The 13773-nt window shown below is 36.3% G+C and overlaps 2 protein-coding genes across 3 annotated transcripts; both read left to right on the top strand.

The window, feature by feature from the left end:
• The first annotated feature begins 956 nt into the window (after window positions 1-956).
• Window positions 957-6293, top strand: LOC114159830 (all-trans-retinol 13,14-reductase-like). The gene is made up of 11 exons (XM_028042021.1): window positions 957-1338; window positions 1812-1994; window positions 2085-2326; window positions 2928-3129; window positions 3211-3408; window positions 3480-3599; window positions 4391-4529; window positions 4676-4785; window positions 4866-5035; window positions 5553-5712; window positions 5816-6293. The coding sequence occupies exons 1-11, from the start codon at window positions 1179-1181 to the stop codon at window positions 5962-5964; spliced, it is 1833 nt and encodes a 610-aa protein (XP_027897822.1). The 5' UTR covers window positions 957-1178; the 3' UTR covers window positions 5965-6293.
• A 160-nt stretch (window positions 6294-6453) lies between these two features.
• On the top strand, window positions 6454-12473 carry cdk21 (cyclin-dependent kinase 21). Of its 2 annotated transcripts, XM_028042024.1 has the most exons (8): window positions 6454-6609; window positions 6843-7099; window positions 7840-7972; window positions 8041-8208; window positions 8360-8469; window positions 8583-8633; window positions 9105-9237; window positions 11500-12473. In XM_028042024.1, the coding sequence occupies exons 2-8, from the start codon at window positions 6870-6872 to the stop codon at window positions 11629-11631; spliced, it is 957 nt and encodes a 318-aa protein (XP_027897825.1). In that variant the 5' UTR covers window positions 6454-6609; window positions 6843-6869; the 3' UTR covers window positions 11632-12473. The 2 variants fall into 2 exon arrangements, with proteins under 2 accessions (XP_027897825.1, XP_027897824.1); XM_028042023.1 differs by having other exon boundaries at window positions 6454-7099.
• The last annotated feature ends 1300 nt before the right edge of the window (window positions 12474-13773 follow it).

Here is a 13773-nt window from a genome sequence, read left to right as displayed (position 1 = left end):
AAAAAAAAAAAAATTACATGAAATTCTTTATTCCTATTTTTCTAAGTTATTCCTTTGATAAGGAGGAATTTTGAATATTAATAATCTTCACTCGTGTGTTTGTCACTAAACCTGCGGAAAGCAGTTAAAACTCTCACAGGTTGTTTCTGCTTTCTGTATCACTTGCTGCTCATATGGGAATCCTTAATTGTAACATTTTTAATAAAAACTGTGTAAAGATAGTTAATAAAAAAACCACTCTTAAAAAACTCCTTCCACATTGTTGTAAAACTTCATTTTAACTCTGGTACATATTTATATTTCTCCACTTCACAGTGTCTGTGTCATTATGGCTTTTTTTTGATGAAGTGTGACAGGACTACATGGTGTGCAGATGGTAGCACACAGCAAGAAAGTTGTGGGTTTGATTCCCAGCCTGCTCTTTTTCTTCATGGAGTTTGTATGTTCTCCCTGTGCATGCATGTGTTCACTCCTGGTACTCCAGCTTCCTCCCACAGTTCAAAGTAATGGTTATTGGGTTGATTGCTGTTTAAATTGCCTGTGGACAAGTTAATTAAGATGTAGCATTTTCTCTTAATAGATACAATTCTAATTTAAAGCTTGTATTTAATTTGACACTTGTAGCTGTGAAATTGTTTCAGTTGATTTGAGGTTCCCAAAAAGTCTCAAATAGTGAACAGCAACTTTACAATCCACCTTTTTAATTTTCAAGATCTAAAAAAAGTATGTACTGTTCATGACTTGATCTTTAATAAAAAAAAAATTTAATCTGTTAAAGAAAGAGCTATTTTGTCATTTTGTGTCATATGAGATCATTTTTGTGTTTTTAATTGGTGTATAGAGCAGGGATTTTATGTTTAGTTTTTTTTATTAGCAACGTTTTCTTAGCTGTATTTCATTAGAAAGTTTAAACATTTTGTTAGAATAACTTTAAAACTCACTTTAGAGCGCTTATGAATGAGACTAGGGTTCATTTTAGCCTCTTATTTACAAAAAACATATTATGGGGTCGTAACATCTAGCATGCCCCTCATTGGTTAGAATCCCATGACGTATGACAAATCTAATTCTCTGATTGGCTGCTGCTTTTGCAACAACGTGCGATATTATTTGATGAGGAAGACGGCTCAGTGCAGTTTTAGAAGTTAACTGGACGCAGAGAAGACAGGTTTTTTGCAATGTTGACCATTTTCTTGATTGTTTTGGTAATTCTGGTAATATTTACACTGAAATATGTTTTCAGCAGCCCAGAGACGAACCCGTTTGCAAAGGACTGTCGAGAACCGCTGAAAAAGAAAGTTTACGACGAAAAAACGAAAAATAAAGTCCTGAAGCAAGGTGAGTTTATCAAGGGACATTTTTGCAATTTAAAGTTGTGTAGGTTATATTAATACACGATTTTTTTTAAGTTATAAAAATGGCCTTTTTTAAAAAAAAATTAATTGGCAACTTTTTCTATGAAACTCATTCTTGAAAATCAGTGTTCAGTTGAGCACACCTGCTATAAGAGGAGATTTTCTAAATTGAAAATGATTTTCAATGTTATCTGGGGGTATCTTAATGATTTATAATGGCACTGATCAATGTTTGTACTTAAATTGTCTTTTATTTTATTGATTTAAAATTAAATTACATCAGAAAATCTTTTAAATAATATTTTTTATGAATTATTTTGAGTCACTGTGAAGCTACCATTATGCAAAATATCCAATTTAACATACAGTACTCGTGCATTTGTTCACTCTTTGAATAGTATTACTGATTCTTAAGTATGTTTTTCAAATATGTTTTCATATTTTGCCTTTTTGTAGGTTTCGTGGCCAGTAAAGTACCAGACAACCTGGATGCAGTCATCATTGGTAGTGGCATCGGTGGACTTGGTCTGGGTGTCCTTCTGGCTAAAGTTGGAAAGAAGGTTCTGGTTCTGGAGCAGCATGATCGGGCCGGGGGATGCTGCCACACGTTCACAGAGAAGGGCTTTGAGTTTGATGTTGGTGAGATAGTAGTCATGCATCCTTAAATAATGCTACAAAAATAGAGACTCATTATTATTTATCACTTTATGAAATCCGACTCAACCTTAGGAATCCATTACATTGGTGATCTGTTGGGCGACTCGCCTTTTCGCTGCATGCTGGACCAGATGACCAATGGTCAGCTGCAGTGGGAGCCTCTGGAGAAGGCGTTTGATCACGTTGTGCTGGGATCTCTGGAAAACCGCCGCTCCTATCCCATCTTCAGCGGCAGCGCTCGCTACCTTGAGGAGCTGAAGAAGCGATTCCCTGGAGAGGAGAAGGCCATCGATGAGTATTTGAGGCTGGTGAAGGTAGAATCTTATCACGTGTATATTTAACCTGTAATAAACTTGATAATCGCCTTAGCTGCAGATGCATTTCTCCCATTGCACTTTGACACAGAAACATTTTATTATTCAGATTTCAGCAGTTGGTTCATCATAATCAAAGGTCAAAAGTTACAAGCAACAGCAGATTTAATCTGGTTGCAGATAAAGGAACTCCTACTTTCACACTCACTTCAAAGTTGAATCACATTTTTTTTCCGTGAAGATAACAAATAATAAATAAGATTAAGAGTCATTTTGTGCTTCAAATTTCTGGCTGACATTCCTCAAAGATGATAAACTTAAAAAGAAATGCAAATATTTATTACTTTTTTGTCAAATAAAATGTTATCTTACAAGATTTGATCTGGTCATTTATTTTTATATTTATGGTGTCTAAAAACACTGAAACTGGAAAGGTTGAAGGGTATAATAACAAGATGACAGTCACAGGAAACATTCCTTGAGGGAACAACAAGAACTATTTAAGCCAAAACATCAGTGCTTAGTGTTAAAAAAAAGTGTGATAATCAGGAAAATGTGACCAAAGTGAATAAACCTGTTTTTTTTTTTGTTTTTCCTGCAGAAAACCGAGTTTGGCTCCTGGCTCTTTGTTGTGCTGAAGCTCTGCCCCTTACCTTTGGCCAAGTTCCTGATCCACACCGGCCTCGTCAAGCATCTGTCTTTCTTTTTTAAAATGGCGCCACGCAGCCTGAGAGACGTGGTCAATGAGCTGACAGAGAACAAAGACCTCAGAGCTGTCTTCACCTACATCTTTGGCACCTACGGTACGCCCTGCTGCATTTAGGAGTTTTGTTTATTCACAGGCTTTTTACATTGTTCTTCTTTTATTCTGTTTTGATTTGCAGGTAATAAGCCAAAAGATGCCAGCTTTGCCATGCACAGTTTGCTGATCACTCATTACCTAAATGGCGCCTGGTACCCTAAAGCTGGCAGCAGCGAGATTGCTTACCACATGATTCCCATCATTGAGAAGGCAGGGGGCGCTGTTCTGGTGCGAGCTCCAGTCAACCGCATCTTATTTAATGAGGCAAAGGAAGCTTGTGGTGAGCTTGACTTTGAGTTTATTGAGTTTCCTGTACATGAGATGGATCCATAGCTGTCCTTGTGTTTTCAGGTGTGAGTGTGTTGAAAGGTCAGGAGGAGGTGCATATAAAGGCCCCTATGGTCATTTCTGATGCTGGTATCTTCAATACCTACGAGAACCTGCTGCCCAAGGAGCTCCAGGCCATGCCAGGTCAGTCAGCATCAATGAATGATCTCAATAATTTACTATGTTTTCTAAAAATATTCACACCACTTCAACTTTTCCAACTTTTGAAAAGATACAACCACAAAACTGTGACATAGTAATCATTAAATAATCCTAAATTTACTTAAACTGTCAAGCTTTCTTATTACTTCCCACAAATCTGTTAGCTGTTATTATTGTTTTTAACGCCTTTTTTTTTATATTTGATGATGTGTATTTTACTTATCCTTGTTTGCATTTAACTTTTGAATCGGTTTGTGCAGTTTGAGCTGTTGGAAATATGCTATGTAAATACATTTGACATTGAAATTGACACAACACAGTTTCTTTGTGAGGAAGACAGAAAATTGCTCTGAAGACCCAAAGGTCTTTATTGTGTGCCTGATTAAAAAATGTCCTTTCAAGCCAGAAAACCTGAAATGATGTTAGGAATAATTTTGAGTTAAAAATGTCCAATTTTTGTGGGTAGCTTAAAGCTATATTGCATTTGATTTGAGATATTATTTAGAAGTAAATTTGTGCAAGCACAAATTTCTTTTAGTTTCAAAAATAATATAAATCTTTTTTTTTCCTTCTTCTTCAGTTTCATGCTTATTTGTGTTGGGTCATTCTTTAACGTCTAAATTAACTACTTTAAAGATTATGGTTTGTAACATGACATGGGAAAATTTCAAGAACTATGCATACTTTTGCATATATTTCATATATTATTTCATATATTTCCTAGTGACGTTTTCATGCTTTGAGCAGTTTGTCGTTATTTTGCTGCCTTGCAGAGATCCAGAAGCAGCTCAGTTTGGTGAAACATGGTGAAGGAGGTCTGAGCATCTTTATTGGTTTAAATGGAACCAAGGAGGAGCTGGGCCTGAAAGCAAACAACTACTGGATCTTCACTGAGAACAATTTTGATGAACTGTATGCCTGTTTTAAGTTCCTGTGTTTTTTTTTTTTTTACTGTTTAATCCCAGTTGTCTTTTACTCTTTCCTGTTACACAGGAAGTGCTAGTTGTTCATGGCTGTTCTTTGTGTAAATTCACCAGATTTCTGTCTGTTTATTAAAGGATGGAGAGATATTTAAATGACGGAAGAGAACAGGCTTCTAAGAAAATACCTCTGCTGTTTGTTGCTTCGCCATCTGCCAAAGATCCATCGTGGGAGGAGAGATCACCAGGTACTGATGGATGATGGGGATATACCCTCACCTTAAAATGTTTTCTTAATTAGAGTCTCTCTCTCTTTTTTTTTTTTTAGGAAAGTCTACTTTAAGTCTGGTTAGTTTTGTCAAATATTCGTGGTTTGAGGAGTGGAAGGACGGTAAAGTGACGAACAGAGGGTCTGACTACAAAGAGCTGAAACAAGCGTTCATTGACTCCGCTCTGGATGTGGTGATGGACGTTTTTCCTAAAATCACCAGGGACAAGGTAAAGGATTCTGATTCTTCTCCCGCTATTTCCTCCTTAGCTGCTGGAACTTCTCACATTTACATTTTTTGTCTTTCTCTGGTTAGAACCATAGATAGACAGATCTGATATCTGTATCAGTCCAGATGTTGAAGTAAATTCTAGGTCGGTATTGGTTATAATACCGACCTAGAATTGATCTATAAGAGCAGTTCTATTCAATATAATTTTATGATCTGTGCTCTCTTCTTTATTATTTACTTTACATTATATTTAGAATTCCTAATTGCATTTTCTGAACCATTTGAAAGGTTTGTTGCAGGTTTTACATGTTTAACCAAAGTAGTCATTTTCCATTTCTTTAGTACTTGTTTTACATTGGCTGTTATACTCCAAATTGGACTGAACAAATTTAAATTCAGTTTGACCCAGCTTGTGAAGATATTGGTGTGTAAATAAATAAAAGGCTACCTAATAATGTGCCACACCTCTTAGCTAGGTAATCCTTGTTACCCAGAAATGTGTTGCGTTTGTGCAGATTGAGTATATTGACGCTGGAACCCCCATCACAAACACACACTACATTGGCGCCCCAAAAGGTGAGTTCTACGGAGTGGACCACGGCATCGCTCGGTTCAACCCTGAACTCAACGCTACAATAAGACCTCAGACTCCTCTGAAGAACCTCTACCTGACAGGTGTGTCCTTCTGTGCTTCTATATACCAACCAGAGAATAAAGATTGGTGTGTCCTAATCTCAAATGTATCACCCCTGATGGTTTTTACATGTTCTGTTTACAGGCCAGGATGTGTTTTTGTGCGGTTTCGCTGGTGCTATTGCCGGTGCGCTAACCTGCGGCTCGGTCATTCTCAACCGCAACCTCCATCTGGATTCCTTCCTGTTGGCAATGAAAACCAAATATATAGACAAAAAGTTAAAAGACGAGTAGCTGGTTCTGTTTACTGAAATTAAATTGCATTTGGCAACATCACAGCTCAATAACACTAAGAAGGGATGAGCTAAAGCTCTTATTAAAAAGTCATAATATGCTGTCTCTGCATTAGCATGTTCATTTTGCACTAATTCATGATATACTGGCTTTAATAGTGAGTAATGTAACACGGGCCTGATGCATGAGGCAGGGTGTTTTCCGCACTAAAAATAATGTTTTTGTCTTAAATTTATGTATTGTGTGTTTCGAATAGTGCTCGTTTTTAACAATTTCATTTGTTTGTTTTGTGTAATAGGCTGCAAATAATAAACATGTTATAACACGTGCCTAACAAGTTTTCTTGCATTTTCTTTCCCTCAAAACACTCCATCCTCATTATATTTATGTTAGTCTTTTATGTATTTACACACAGACTCCATGTTTTATTTTTTGGCTGCAGCTGAAGGCATCAGCAGGAACAGGGACACGTGTACCACGACTGGACGTCTCAAAATGGGGACTTTAAGCTTTCTGATTAGCTGGCGATTAAAAGGGGTGTGATTTATTTTTTCTCATAATCTTTTATGCTGGTCAGAGTTATGCAAATACATTTTTCCACCGCTGGCGGGCGATGGTGAATTTGCTACGAGGAGACGAGCTAAGGTAAAATAATAATTTGTCGAAATAATAGAAGATTCAATATTTTGATGCTGCGATATAGCAACTATATGAAATGTGGTTTTGTTGTGGATAATTTAATCCCGTCGCGTTTCTTTAAAAAAATATATATTTTAATAGCCACGCTGGCTAGCTTATTCCGAGTGCAGCTAAAGCAAGAAAACGCGACATATTCATTTGTTGTTGCTCCAAACTTAACTTATTTCTCTATATTTCAGATTAAACTCGCTGAATTTAGGGGGAAAATGGACTTTTGCCCTGAATCTCTGCATTATGAGCTTTTAGCGGAGGTCGGTGAAGGCTCCTTCGGGAAAGTTTACAAAGCCAGAGAGGTTGGGGAGAAACAGCGCCTCCTGGCGGTGAAGAAGCTCAATTTTCGCTGGGAGTCTGAGGAGGCCGGAATCCCTCCCTTCATGATCCGAGAGGTGGCGCTGCTGCGCAAAGTGGGCTACTTCAACCATCCAAACATTGTCAAGTAGGTTTGTGCATAAACTAAAATTATTTTCACCTTTTATGGTTAAAGTAAATATTGTTTTGCTGTGGTTCATCTTTTAAGCTTTTGCTGAATATTCTAATACTTATGATGCCATCTCTATTCTCCCTGTAGGGGATTAAAAACAGTACTAAAATAGGTTTATTACCACATTTAAAGAAATTCGAAACGCAAAAACATTATTGAATTTATTAGTGCAGTAGTAACGCATCATTTACCAGAATACAAAACAACAGACGCACCTTGGACCTCCTTAGCGTATTCCCTAAGATTATGCATTATTAGTCCATAGTTGAAATGTGATTCTTGAGTTTTTAATTTGTGTGCTGCATAAAAACAAGGTTACTTATTTTACAGTTTTTCTCACAAAAAGAGTTTCAGCCATCTTGAACACCTAGCCTATAGAAAAGTAGAACCAAATTAAGGGTTAGAGAATATCACATTAAGTTCACCTGTAAATGTTATAGCTTTCACCTGAAAGCCGAATATTCCCAACTTTTGGTGAGTAATGTAGAAGAATGTCACAGACAGCAGATACTAAATATAAGATTTATGATTTGTCTCTTGTTTTGCATTAAGCCTAATCATTTAAAAAAATGAGCAGAAGGTTTTAGAGGGATATTTTCACAAACCTGTTTCATAGACACTCATTTTTATTTCTATTTTATATTTTTCTGTACTTTCTGACCTCCTATGACTTGTCAAACTTTTATGTTCTGCAGGCTCTTAGATGCATCTGCTGTTTCTATTGGCTCAGCCCTGGACCTCACTCTGGTGCTGGAATACATCGATCAGGACCTGTCCACTTTTCTGTCGAAGGCTCCTGCTTGTGGTTTGGGCCGTGACTTGATAAAGGTGAGGCCGCCTAATCTGATTTCACTTCAGCGCTGCAGCTTGTTCAACTGCTGCCGTGTTGGTCCCAGGATGTGATGCAGCAGCTGCTGCAAGGACTGGACTTCCTGCACATAAACCTCGTCCTGCATCGAGACTTAAAGCCGGAGAACATCCTGGTCAGCAGCCGAAGAGAGATCAAGATCGCAGACTTCGGACTCGCACGAATTCACACCTATAATATCGCTCTTACACCTGGTGTAAGTGTTATTTAAGTCAGATGTTTTACTGATTTTCTCCACTGCAGCAGTCTGTTTTCTTGCCTGAGGTGTGAAATGTTGTTTTTCATATTTTTCTCCGCCTCCGTTCAAGTATGTTTCTGTTTCGTATTCTTTTCCCACTTCTGCTCAGGTCGTGACCTTGTGGTATCGAGCTCCAGAGGTGCTGCTGAACTCTGTTTACATGTCCTCAGTGGACATATGGAGCGCTGGCTGCATCTTTGCTGAGCTTTTCCTCTTGAGGTGAGTAAAAAGAAACACAAACATCCGACTCTGGAGTTTCATCTTATATTTAAGGTTGCAATATTTCACACAAATGCAAGTAAATCACAGAATAAAGCCCTTTTATTCTGCAGGCCGTTGTTTAAGGGCTACACAGAGGTGCAGCAGCTGCAAAAAATCTTTGAGTGAGTATAAAAGGCATAATAATTTTAAAATGAGCTTGATAATTTCCATTCTGATGATTCATATTTTTTAAAGGGCAATTTTGTTTACAAAAACTTCTTAATCCATTTTACGTATTGTTTCGGTTGTGTTGTTTTTATTTGTGTTTTATTTATTGTTTTTGGTTGTTTTGGATATTTATTCTAGTTCCAGTGTTCTTTACAGAATTACAGTTCATTGTATCTTTCAGAGGACAAATTTATATTATTTTGCAATTGTGTTTATATCACCAGAAAATGAACTGAAAACAACGATATTTATAGTTTATCTCACTGGGACAATTTATCGACCAGAATAAATTGTCATCGTGACGAATAACAAAAACTGAAATTGAGAACACATTTTTATTTATTGAAATAAATAAATTAATAGAGAAAAAATTATGGTTGTCTTCCTGGCAACACTGAGTTATTGATCTGTCCTCTGTTTGACAGGGTGATCGGTTTGCCCAGTGAGGACGACTGGCCTCAGGAAAGCCCTATCTTGTACTCTGAGAGCCTGGGGCCAAGGGGCTCCTGCACCAACCTGCTGCCCAACCTGGACCAAGATGAGAACGACCTGCTCTCTGTAAGCACATCCATGCTTCTACTTCCCTGTTTAACCCGGAAATGTGCCGATTTTCTCTCCCAGCCACATAAACCGAGTCAAACGGTGCTAAAAGGAAGAACAGCGGCTGCTATTAGGAACATTTTCCTTCATATTCTATGCAGAATAAATCAAGAGACATGAATCAATCACGGGCTGCACAGTGGCGCAGTTGGTAGAGCTGTTGCCTTGCAGCAAGAAGGTCCTGGGTTCGATTCCCGGCCCTGGGTCTTTCTGCATGGAGTTTTCATGTTCTCCCAGAGCATCCGGCTTCCTCCCACAGTCCAAAAACATGACTGTTAGGTTAGTTAATTGGTCTCTCTCAATGTTCCTTAGGTGTGAGTGTGTGCGTGCATCGTTGTTTGTCATATGTTGCCCTAGACAGAAACAGCAGGCGACCTGTCCAGGGTGTACCCCGCCTGTCGCCCGGAACGTTAGCTGGAGATAGGCTCTGGACCCCTCTAAGGGACAAGGGTGTTAGAAAATGGATGGATGAATCAATCACAACTAAAATACTATCTCCGGTGAATAATAATTCATATTTATATATCATAAATCATATCATATTTAATTCATAATCCATTTAACGCTAGTTAAGTGGACAGCTATTTAAAAAACTTGTGGATTTTTATGTTACAAAAGATTATGTTACACACAGACGACTGAAGTGGACACTAGTGCATCATACAATACACTGCCAACTACTGGCCATCCTCTGCAAGTGCAATAATTATTTGTTAAATCCAATATGGCAGACAGACGGAAAAGCAATTCAGAAATGTCCAATTCCTCCTTCTACTCTTGCAGGTTAAAAAGATAAGTTATCCCCTAAAGGCTAATACTACTTATGTATTTTCCAAATAACAACTTTGTATTTGGAGAAAATTACAACTGATCACCAGAAAAAAATCCTAGAATTTTTTTTTTATTACACACATTTTTTCCCCACCTTTTTTATACCTTAAAAAAAAATCAAAAACACTTTGGAAAAAAATCATGACATAAAGGTTCATAATTCATGCATGAAAGGATGAAGAAGACAATGCACTAAAAATCTAAAATCTACCATCACAAATATAAACATGTCGTGAATCTAACCAGATGGTTGAGCTTTGCTCAGATGAGACCAAGGTTGAACTTCTCTTCAGCAAATATTTTAAAGAACGAAAAATAAGCACACAAGGAAGCACTTCCCTGCTGAGTGTGGTGGAAGGTCTGTGATGTGATTTTCAATAAAAATGTGATGAACGCCGCCAATAAACTGAAAGTGATAACAATAAAAAAAAAAGAAAACTATGACCAAATCAACCAGACAGTTAGTCTGTTCATAAGAAAGAAAGAAAAAAAAGTCCTACCATTACAAATATAAACATGTGGAGTTTGAAAAACTGTAGTGGGACTTTTGACTGGTCAGATAAAGTTGACCAGTTACTTGTCAAAATGTAATGTTTTCTCAGTTGGTGACTGTATGATGTTTTCATTGCTTTTTATTTTGGGGTTTTTATGATGTAAAGCACTTTGAACTGACTTGTTGGTGAAATGTGATATACAATAATAATAAAAACTTGTATAGAAAGTTGAAAAAACTCAAACTAAAGTGCTATCTTGTTTTTTGTTGTTGTTTGTTTTCTTTTTCTAAACTTTCTGGAGGATTTCAGAAATTGATTACGTTTGAGACAAAGGTGTTTGCGGTCATAAGGTACTAAATATTGAGGAAAAACTTTCACATAAGGAAAAAGAAGAAGAAGAAAAATAAGTTTATTTACATAGCACATTTTCAGCAACAAGGCAGGTCAAAGTGCTTTACATGATTAAACAACAACACAAGCACAGCAAAAGGAAAAACTGCACTATAAAATGTTCTAGTTGATTTTAATCAAAAGTAGCTCTAAACAGGCAAGTTTTCACCCTTGATTTAAACAAGATTAGTGGAGTATAAAACTAAAAGTTGTTTCTCCATGACATAAAACACACAGTCAACAATTGAAACATGGCATTTAGTAAAGTGCCATTGTTAAATTTTTCAGTTGTTTCAAAAGCAACTCTGAACAGGTGGGTTTTTAGACTAGATTTAAAGGCGCTCAGAGTTTTGGCTGTTTTGCAGTTTCCTGGAAGTTTGTTCCAGATTTGTGGTGTATAGAGACTCAAAGGAAGAAAGTCACGATTAATGGAGACCAACCTATGACCTTTGTTCAGCAATCATGTTCAAAGCATTGAAACGGTGTGAAATCTTCTCACCTGCAGCACTGTCTGTTGTTCAATCCGAATCGTCGCATCTCCGCCGCCAAGGCCCTGACTCATCCTTTCTTTGTGAAGCACGGAAGATTCCCGCCGAACGACGAGCCAAAGCTGCTGCGATTCTGTGATCGGGAATAGCCAACGGAGAAATCAGCATTGTGTCATAAAATCCACCGTCCTGTTCGCTTAAAGCTTTGAAATTTGTGATTGGCAGCATCATGAGAAACTCTGGTTGCATTGGAGGCGGGGAACTGCCTGAACAAATCTGCTTGACTCACAGACTGTGGAACTTATGTCACAAAACGTTTAGGAAAGCGAGACTTATTTTTTGATACTTTTCTCAAACTCGGTACCCTTTTTTCTAAACCTTGTAGATGTTCGTGTAAACGAAAGGAACAGAAGTTTTTCAGTTAGGTTGTGCCGTGTTCTGATTAAATGTCGAGTTTCTGTGTTAAGTGTTAACGTTTGACATATGGAGTCTGTTTGGTTGTATGCTGCTAAAGAAACAATATGAACACCTTTAAGTTTACGAGCATCTCTTTACTGGAGATTTTTTTTGTTTGCACCTTTAAGTTTACAAATATCTCTTTACTGGAGATTTTTTTTGTTTGCACCTTTAAGTTTATGAGTATCTCTTTACTGGAGATTTTTTTTTTGCAATGCAGCACTTTATAGATGTGATTCATTTTATTTTTGAGAAGACATATATGGTGTAATGAATGCAGATTGCACCTGTTTTTACGTTTGTATTAACATATTGTGAAAAGTAGATTTTTTCCCTCTTTTTAAGTTATGTTGTTCATTTGTGGAACATTTCTATAAATAATTGTTCTGCCTGTTATTTTAGAAGCAACACAATTTATTTTCTGTTACCTGCTCTTTTTTTTTTTTATCAAGATGTAATTTCATTTAAAGACAGAAGAGGGCGCTCTTGTAGCATTTTTGGTTTGTTTACAACAAGATGATTTGCTTCAACTTGGCCCCCGACTCTTATTTCACAATTTTTTCACACCAAATTTTTTTTTTCATGCATTAATAATCGACCAATGAGATAGCAAAAGAAACAGATCAGTATCAACAACTGCAATAAACAAAAAATAAATTAGGCAAATAAAATTAGGAACATGAAAAATATATAAATACATATTTTTAAACTGCTCAAAATTAATGTTATTGCATGTAAACTACACTTATTAATATTTTTCAACTTTCTTTTACATTTAAAAAAAAATTTGTTTTTGTCATTTTTCTATTTTTTTCTTTATTTTGTGGCATTTCTTTATGCCACAAAATAAAGAAATTTATTCTGTGAAAATGAAATTTTACAAAAATCTCATTTTGTAAAATTTTTGCAACTCTGCAGTTTTTTGCTTTTAGATTAGTTTAATAAAAATAATTTCTTTAATGTATTTGTTTATTAACTAACTGTGAAGAAGTAACATAAAATCAAGCACAACCAAAATTTGACATGTTCGGTAAAGGAAAGCACGAAAGGAAAAGGACAAATAAATGACATGATTAGCTAACTTTTATAGAAATACTCTCAATAAACACCAAAAATTTTTTGATAGATGCACTTTTAATGGGTCTGTTCAAGTTTTGTCTAAAGTTGTGATTGATCAAGATACCATAATGTGAAGTACATGCCTTAGAAAAATAAGAAAAGTGAGTAGATAGAGAGAAAAAGAATCAAAAATAAAAGATGCTTCTAAGTAGCATACTTATTATACAGAGAAGAATCTATTACTGCAATGATGGATCCTGCAAAGAGTGAAGAAGACCACAATCATCTTAAAGGACTTTAAATGGTATGGATCAGTTTTTATTCCTTTTTAAATTTGATTGATGGTCATGTTCACCTCCTTTCTTGATTTACTGGCAAAGTGGCTGCATTTGTCTATGCTGCTTTATTTAACTTCCTTTGTTTTCTTACATCTTTCTGTTTTTTACAGGGATGATGGGGAAATGCATTCATGTGAGGGTAACTGGTATGATTTTACCGTATATATCTGCTAACAAAGCAATCAAAATATTTTCTTATTGGAACTCATTGTTTTTACAACAATTTGGCTCAAAATAATTATTTAATCCAAGCCAATTGGTCTGCTGCGTTCCTATGTTGTCACATACAAGTTGCATCTGTAAAGTACACAAGTAAAAACACAAGTTGTGATTTAAGTGTATAAATACAAGGAAAATGTTATCAGTTTCATTATACCTCCTATGACGTCACTGCATTGAAGCTCGTTTTGGAGTGAGTAGATTTTATCGTAGCAAAAT

The sequence above is a fragment of the Xiphophorus couchianus genome, chromosome 16 (assembly GCF_001444195.1).
Source record: "Xiphophorus couchianus chromosome 16, X_couchianus-1.0, whole genome shotgun sequence".
Taxonomy (NCBI): Eukaryota; Metazoa; Chordata; class Actinopteri; order Cyprinodontiformes; family Poeciliidae; genus Xiphophorus; species Xiphophorus couchianus.
This window is presented reverse-complemented; position numbering and strand designations above follow the sequence as displayed.